Source organism: Pinus tabuliformis, chromosome 9, assembly GCF_031772625.1.
Source record: "Pinus tabuliformis cultivar Carrire ecotype Pingquan chromosome 9, CPIR1, whole genome shotgun sequence".
Lineage (NCBI taxonomy): Eukaryota > Viridiplantae > Streptophyta > Pinopsida > Pinales > Pinaceae > Pinus > Pinus tabuliformis.
The window spans coordinates 303,500,943-303,509,439 of record NC_142307.1 but is presented as its reverse complement, the minus strand read 5'-3'; the positions used below and the strand labels follow the sequence as shown (position 1 = coordinate 303,509,439).

Below are 8,497 nucleotides of genomic sequence, written 5' to 3'. Positions count from 1 at the left end.
CCAGCTACGAATATTAGCCCCTAAAATTTTCCATGTAATACACTACAACCGTTGATAAGCATTAGTACTAAGCATATGTTGAGCATATTCCCTTGAAAATCAATCTACGCTCTCAATTGAAAAAATAAAAAAACAAGTCAACAAACCTCCTTCCATCTCAAGTTCTCTCTCTCTCTCTCTCACACACACACACATATACACACATGCCTAAAGGAGTTACACATGTTATTGTAAAATGGACCATTGTGCTAAGTAAAATTTTCTTATATGTAAATGAATTTTATAGATAATAATGAGGAACTTATCATGGAGGACCTTATTAGAATTGAAATAATCTCAAATCCCTAGGAAATTGGTTGGTGGGGAGCCATCTAATTTTTAAATTTTTTTTAAAATAATGAGCCATTTTGCTAAATGAAATTTGATTATATATAAATAAATGTTATAAATAATAATGAGGAATTTATAGTGGAGGAACTTGTTAGAATTGGAATAATCTCAAATCCCTAGGAAATTGATGGGTGTGGAGCCACTTGGCACTAATCTAATTTCTTAAATTTCTTAAAAGTCAATGCAATATAAAAAACTATGTGATAAGCATCAAGACTAAGGATATGTTGAGCATATTCCCTTGATGTCAATCTAGGCCCTCAATAAAATAAAATAAAGTAAAACATCAACATACCTCATTCTATCTAAAGTTGAGAATCAATGTGGGCCTTCAATTAAAAAAAAAGAAAAAAAAGTCAACAAACCTTATTGTATTTAAAGTGCATATATATCTATATATATATATGTCTAAAGAAATTACACATCTTATTGTAAAATGGACCATCTAATTTTTTTAATTTATTAGAAGTCAATAAATAAGATGGACCATCTAATTTTTTTAATTTATTAGAAGTCAATGCAACCTAACAAACTCTGTAATACACTACATCCATTGATAAGCATTAAGACTACGTAAAATCAATCTAGTACTTCAAGATAAAAAAAAATCAACAAACCTCCTTCTATCTAAAGTTCATATATATACTTAGTGAAATATATGCACTAAAAAAAAGTCAACAAACATCCTTCCATCTAAAGGTAATATATGCCCTTCTAATTGAAATTAAAACGAGCCCTTGCCCTGGAATTATATAAGGGTGCACTTAAATTCTCATGCAAAATGTAATAATTACAAAATAAAGCTCTAACCAATCAAATTGGGTATAAATAAATTAAAATATTATTTAAGTTTAGGTCAATTTAATTTTGTCAAGTATAAAATTAATTCATCGTCAAAGCAAGAATGAAATATGCGTTATTTTGCATTGTGTACCAATGTAGACAACAAATCTGACAAAGAGAATGCTTGAATCTTATTTTTGATGATAAAATAAATTCACCACCATCAAAAACATCTCAAACATCTTGGGAAACCAAATCTTAAAACTTGAACATTAAAATTTACCAAAATTTCTGTATTACGAGCAAATTTGAAGCCTCGTCACACTAGGCAACAGGGATAATAGTCGTCATTATTAGACGATACCTCGTTACACTAGGCTGCAGGGATAATAGTCGTCATTATTAGATGATAGCTGAAAAAAGAAAAAACTATTCAACGGCATCGTGCCTAGCCTATTCATTGTTTGCAAATATTTATATCATCATGTCTCGGAGGTTTCTGATCAATCCCAATTCCACTGCCTGTTGTGAATATGGATTCTTCATCAGCTGCCATGGATGCTCTTCACAAGCAGCTTGAAAGGCTTCAGAGGCCAATTGATCTTGTGCAGACACTACATGAAAGGCAAGTGAAAGAAGTCCCTGCACGGTACATCCTTCCTTCTGATCAGAGGCCATCCCGTCGTCTTCAAGTCGAGCAGTCTCTTCCTGTCATCGATCTAGCAGGCCTGGAACACATCCATCAACGTTCCAACATTGTCAGCCAAATAGTCCAAGCATCCCAGAAATGGGGTTTCTTTCAGGTTTGATTGCAATCACAGATTTTTCTTTTTTTCTCTTTTCTGTTCTTTATGCAACTAACTTCCTGGTCGTCTGGGATTCTGACTTCAAAGGGTTCTTAATTGTTTTGAAGATAATAAATCATGGCATACCTTTGTCATTGCTAGAGACTGTGAAACGGGTTTCACAGGAGTTCTTTGATCTTTCTGTTGAAGAGAAACGGAAACAGTGCCCTGTGAGGGCGGGTTTTCACATGCTTGAAGGCTATGGCCGGTTCTTTGACATCTCTGATGACACGGTCTTGGACTGGGTTGATGCTCTTGCTCATTATATTTCTCCAGAGTGGGCCAAAGCAGTTGAGCACTGGCCCAAAAAGCCCTCCACATACAGGTACAACTCTATTAACACACATACACACTCTGTGTGAGAAATTTTAAACCTTGATACTGAGCTTGCATCCATTCTGATACCTTACATTTCTGTGTGCACTATGAAGAGAAACATATGAAAAATACGGCGAAGAGGTAATGAGGGTTATGGAAAAGTTGCTGGGCCTTCTTTCCGAAGGTTTGGGGCTGGACCCAAAGTATATCCAAACCCTCAATCAGGAACCCCTGATCGAACTCAGAATCAACTATTACCCTCCTTGCCCTCAGCCAGATATGGTGAATGGGCTTAAACCTCATTCAGATGGAGAGATGCTGACTATTCTGTTCGATGATGGGGTGGAGGGTCTCCAGGTCCGGAAAGATGACGGTTGGTTCACTGTGACCTCTGTTACTGGAGCTCTTGTTGTCAACATCGGGGATTTGTTACAGGCAAGTGAAATTCCTTGAACTCTTTTTGGCATTTCAATCATTTGTCTGGTTTGGAGTAGGTCCTCGGGTTAAAGTTTTGCAGAGTTCTTGTGTAATTGCAGATAGTAAGCAATGGGAAATACAAGAGTGCCGAGCACCGGGTAGTAGTGAATACAAAGCAGAGTCGTATGTCGATCGCCATGTTTCTGAATCCACAAGAGGATGTGTTGATTGATGCTGCTCCTCAACTGATCGATGAAGCCCATCCCAGACTGTACAAAGCCGTTAAAGCTGGGGAGTATCAAATCATGTATATGAGCAAGGATGTTCAAGGAAAAGCCAGCGTCGATGCTTTACGTATAGAACAGGCGCAGCAAGGCAATGTCTAATCTTTCAATCGCATTTCTATAAGATGTCTATTCAGAGAACTGTTCTACACGATGTATTTGAGTGGAAACTCTACGTATAAAATACCTGTAGGTGTTTTCAGTGAAAGATCTAATTTGCCAGTTTATAGGGAAAATAAATAAATATATATATATATATGAAATTTACATGTTGCATGTGTTTAATTAATTATGAGTTTTATCCAATTAAAAATATATATATTTTTTGGGTTATATTTTTATACTTTTTCATTTAGCGGTTATTGGCAGAATTAAAGTGACAACAAAATGCACCTTTTAATGACATTCTCAACATAGGGATTATTTGCTGGTTATCTTGACATTATCATTCAAAGGGATAGATCAATCTCCTCCAACTCTTGAGTCTTTCACGCTTCAGTTTCTTGCCCATACTTGCAATCTAGTCAGAACCTGCTCTAATACCAGCGAATCATAAAATGGGAGAACAACACTCTGTGATAAAAATTGATTGTCCTCTGACACTTTGCAAGTTAGCAAAATGGATCTTTAAAGAAAAAATGAGTTTCACAACCTCTTTAAAGATGTGATTTAAGTGTTCACATGAAACTAAAAGAGAAACAAATTCATATGCAACTCAAGATGATAAACATGAAGAGAAAAACTAGTATTTGGTAACGGAATTCACCTCTCCTGGGCTAGGGCTATGTGTCTGGGTTGTGCTCCAATGGCTAGGCCTACCATATTGATTTCAGCAACAAATGAGTGCATCATATCATATCATATCATATATATATATATATACCAATGGCTAGGCCTACCATATTGATTTCAGCAACAAATGAGTGCATCATATCATATCATATCATATCATATCATATCATATCATATATATATATATATATATTATATATATATATATATATATATATATTCTATAAACTGGCAAATTAGATCTTTCGCTGAAAACACCTACAGGTATTTCATACGTAGAGTTTCCACTCAAATACATCTTGTAGAACAGTTCTCTGAATAGACATCTTATAGAAATGCGATTGAAAGATTAGACATTGCCTTGCTGCGCCTGTTCTATACGTAAAGCATCGACGCTGGCTTTTCGTTGAACATCCTTGCTCATATACATGATTTGATACTCCCCAGCTTTAACGGCTTTGTTCAGTCTGGGATGGGCTTCATCGATCAGTTGAGGAGCAGCATCAATCAACACATCCTCTTGTGGATTCAGAAACATGGCGATCGACATACGACTCTGCTTTGTATTCACTACTACCCAGTGCTCGACACTCTTGTATTTCCCATTGCTTACTATCTGCAATTACACAAAACTTCTGCAAAAGTTCAACCCGAGGACCTACTCCAAACCAGACAAATGATTGAAATGCCAAAAAGAGTTCAAGGAATTTCACTTGCCTGTAACAAATCCCCGATGTTGACAACAAGAGCTCCAGTAACAGAGGTCACAGTGAACCAACCGTCATCTTTCCGGACCTGGAGACCCTCCACCCCATCATCGAACAGAACAGTCTGCATCTCTCCATCTGAATGAGGTTTAAGCCCATTCACCATATCTGGCTGAGGGCAAGGAGGGTAATAGTTGATTCTGAGTTCGATCAGGGGTTCCTGATTGAGGGTTTGGATATACTTTGGGTCCAGCCCCAAACCTTCGGAAAGAAACCCAGCAACTTTTCCATAACCCTCATTACCTCTTCGCCGTATTTTTCATATGTTTCTCTTCATAGTGCACACAGAAATGTAAGGTATCAGAATGGATGCAAGCTCAGTATCAAGGTTTAAAATTTCTCATACAGAGTGTGTATGTGTGTTAATAGAGTTGTACCTGTATGTGGAGGGCTTTCTGGGCCAGTGCTCAACTGCTTTGGCCCACTCTGGAGAAATATAATAAGCAAGAGCATCAACCCAGTCCAAGACCGTGTCATCAGAGATGTCAAAGAACCGGCCATAGCCTTCAAGCATGTGAAAACCCGCCTTCACAGGGCACTGTTTCCGTTTCTCTTCAACAGAAAGATCAAAGAACTCCTGTGAAACCCGTTTCACAGTCTCTAGCAATGACAAAGGTATGCCATGATTTATTATCTTCAAAACAATTAAGAACCCTTTGAAGTCAGAATCCCAGACGACCAGGAAGTTAGTTGCATAAAGAACAGAAAAGAGAAAAAAAAGAAAAAAAGAAAAATCTGTGATTGCAATCAAACCTGAAAGAAACCCCATTTCTGGGATGCTTGGACTATTTGGCTGACAATGTTGGAACGTTGATGGATGTGTTCCAGGCCTGCTAGATCGATGACAGGAAGAGACTGCTCGACTTGAAGACGACGGGATGGCCTCTGATCAGAAGGAAGGATGTACCGTGCAGGGACTTCTTTCACTTGCCTTTCATGTAGTGTCTGCACAAGATCAATTGGCCTCTGAAGCCTTTCAAGCTGCTTGTGAAGAGCATCCATGGCAGCTGATGAAGAATCCATATTCACAACAGGCAGTGGAATTGGGATTGATCAGAAACCTCCGAGACATGATGATATAAATATTTGCAAACAATGAATAGGCTAGGCACGATGCCGTTGAATAGTTTTTTCCTTTTTCAGGTATCATCTAATAATGACGACTATTATCCCTGCAGCCTAGTGTAACGAGGTATCATCTAATAATACCCTATGGACCCTATGTTGAGTTGAAATTTTTGTCAGCATCTAAAAGATTCTCCCTATCTTCTAGTTGGTAAAATTAGTTGGGTAGAGTTATCATCCACTGTGTCATCAACCTCTGAAACATAAAAGATGGGTGATAGTCCAAAGGAGGTAATTAGTGTTTCTAGTTCTACTCCTTCCGTTAATGTTGGTAACACATCTTTTGCAGCCTTTTGAAAATCATACCAAGGGTACTGGTATGAAGATTTTAACTCATATGGGTTATGATGGAAGAGGCCTCTGAGTTAATGGTGAAGGTATCATTAATCCTATCAAGGTGAAGGAACGACCATGATATGAAAGATTGGGTTATGAACATGAAGAAATTAGAAGGTGCTCTAAAATTGTTGAGGCAAATAAATCATCAAGTAATGATATGTCACATCATGATGGTAGTGATAATGGAAAATTTTCTCCAAAGAGAGATGAATGTTCTAAGTGGCATGCCAAGTCCAATTCTCCTCATCAAAGTGACAACCCAAAAGATAGGTATAAGCGTCATGGGGATTTTAATAATGTATGGGAAATGTTTCCTTGCACATTTTGTCATGCAACTAACCATTGTGTGGTTGATTGTGAGCAACGTAAGGTGCTGGTAAAAATAATGGAACAAATCCTCAGGACAAGATATGAGGAACCTCTCTCAGTTATGAAGAATTCCTTGTCGATGGGCAAACATAAGAAATTTTGTACCCATTGTAGCATGAATGGGCACCATATTGAAAAGTGTTGGAAACTCCATCCACAACTTCATCCCAAGAAGGACAAAGAGGTCATGCGATATCTTGCAAGAAGAACGACAGGTGGCAAAGTGGAATCTAATGTAGTTCCTAAAGAAGCCTTTGAAGTAGAGCGGACGCAGAAAGATAACCCATAAGACTAGTTAGGCAGAGAATGGATACACTATTTTGTACAATTAGCTTGATTTGTAAAATTGTAATTTCTTGTTGCATATTCCCGTTTGGGTGTTTTGTAAAGATAAGTCATGTACAATCACTTATCTACAAGAAGTATGTTTTCTTTGGCATGTTATGCTATTTTGGCTTGATGATGAGTCCATTTGAATGGGACTTTAAGGATGAGTATTTGTATTTCATCCAATATGTCTACAATTGTGTCAAGAACTCACTTATACAAGTATTTCTATGTGAAGCTTGTTTGTGATTTTTTCTCTAGTAAACATTGTGCAAAAGATGACCATAATAATGTGGAAAAAGCTAAGCATGTCATTAAAAAAATGCATCCACTGCATCTAAGAGTACAAGTGTATCTTGAGGACAACGAAGAAGGGTACAAAGCAATGTATGGCGAGCATAGTTGCTTAAGATTTCTAGGTGGAAAATCAAGTTTTGGTTTAGCAAGGAGAGACTTCAAGGTGAATTTGGTTTGAGCCAAAGAAAGATGGTCTTGGATAGAATACTTAGATTCCAACCATCGAAGGTTTTATTCCTTCATGTTTAGAAGAATTGCAGCAAGCCAATTCTTGACAGGAAGATAAGGACTTCATGCAAAGGCAAGGTAGAGTACCTTGATTAGGGATCAAAGCCACCAATTAAAACATAACAAGAAGGATTGAGATCGAGAAAGTAAATGAGGTTTTTCATCACTTATTTGTTGATTGAAGATATACGTTTGGAAGTCTAAAAGTTCCTAGTGGGGAGGTATGATCCGGAGATAAAAAAAATAGCTCAAAAATAAAAGTGCCCAGAATCCCTTGAAACTAGTGCCAGATTGGAATGTTCATCATCTTGATTCCAATGACACTTGAATCACCTCAATCTGACATCATATGAAAAATTTATGACGTCCTAAAGTTTTTGACCAACAATTAAAAAGTCAAAATCAGGGTTAACTAGACTGGGCAGTCCGTACAGTTAACATGATCCGCTGACTATGAAGGGTACGGTTGATAGTGGACCAATATGGTTTTGGCATGTGGCATCACTATACAGGTTGCAAGTGGCGGTTTTTTATTGGTTCACATGGTTTAAGGTGGACCAATAAGAGTCTACCATGTAGCCTAATCGGAGGGCACCACGTGGCCCTCTATGGTTAAACGAAAATTTTATAATGTGCCCAAGGGCTTTGGAGGGGTTCGACCCCTAGAATTTCTACAGCACAACATAACGCTCTAACAACATGCCATCACAATGGTTCTTAATAACCATAGGTTGTCGAATATATTTAAATTGGCATGGTTTTTCCATTGGGGGGAGGGGCGGGGAATTTGGCCCCAACCCCTAGTTTTTGGTGCACCATATGACCCATGACAAACATGAAAGGCACTATGACAAAGAGGGTGGGGACTAAGCCACATCCCTTGGTTATATGTCGACCCACATGACCACGATGGAAGGGAGTGGGGCGGGGAACTTCTAGCCCCTAGATTTATCGGTGCTCATAGGACTATACTCCTGGCCCCTAGATGTATGTTTATGTGCTTAGATTTCAGGTGGAGTACAAGGACCCTACTATGAGAGTGTCCTTTTTCTATTGATAATCATGACTTACTATAGGGAGTCATATTTTTGAGTGAGAATTCTTTGTAGTGGAATGTTTATTTGTAGGAGAAACAAGCCAATCTTGTGTCAACAATTTCCGATGTACTCATTTGCTTTTGAATTCAATATAGCAGGCCTAGCCATTGGAGCAAGTC

At 38.0% G+C, this 8,497-nt stretch overlaps 1 protein-coding gene and 1 pseudogene across 2 annotated transcripts; one reads left to right on the top strand and one right to left on the bottom strand.

Annotated features, from left to right (window-relative positions):
• Positions 1–1,602: 1,602 nt before the first annotated feature.
• LOC149148426 (oxoglutarate-dependent flavonoid 7-O-demethylase 1-like) lies at positions 1,603–3,245 on the top strand. Its single transcript, XM_089440109.1, has 4 exons — positions 1,603–1,976; positions 2,087–2,343; positions 2,450–2,771; positions 2,873–3,245. Exons 1-4 carry the CDS (start codon positions 1,707–1,709, stop codon positions 3,137–3,139), a joined length of 1,116 nt encoding a protein of 371 aa, XP_089296235.1. The 5' UTR covers positions 1,603–1,706; the 3' UTR covers positions 3,140–3,245.
• Positions 3,246–4,111: 866 nt separating this feature from the next.
• On the bottom strand, positions 4,112–5,723 carry LOC149148425 (oxoglutarate-dependent flavonoid 7-O-demethylase 1-like; annotated as a pseudogene). Its single transcript, XR_016262995.1, has 4 exons — positions 5,350–5,723; positions 4,974–5,230; positions 4,547–4,867; positions 4,112–4,445 (listed from the first exon to the last, which is right to left on the bottom strand). The product of XR_016262995.1 is annotated as an oxoglutarate-dependent flavonoid 7-O-demethylase 1-like (transcript).
• Positions 5,724–8,497: the final 2,774 nt, after the last annotated feature.

Bases quoted from the DNA above. Each gene is read 5' to 3' on its own strand.
- LOC149148426 (XM_089440109.1), top strand. From the start codon at position 1,707: ATGGATTCTTCATCAGCTGCCATGGATGCTCTTCACAAGCAGCTTGAA. The intron at 2,344-2,449 runs GTACAACTCTAT...TGCACTATGAAG, and splicing joins AAAAAGCCCTCCACATACAG to AGAAACATATGAAAAATACG. The intron at 2,772-2,872 runs GCAAGTGAAATT...GTGTAATTGCAG, and splicing joins ACATCGGGGATTTGTTACAG to ATAGTAAGCAATGGGAAATA.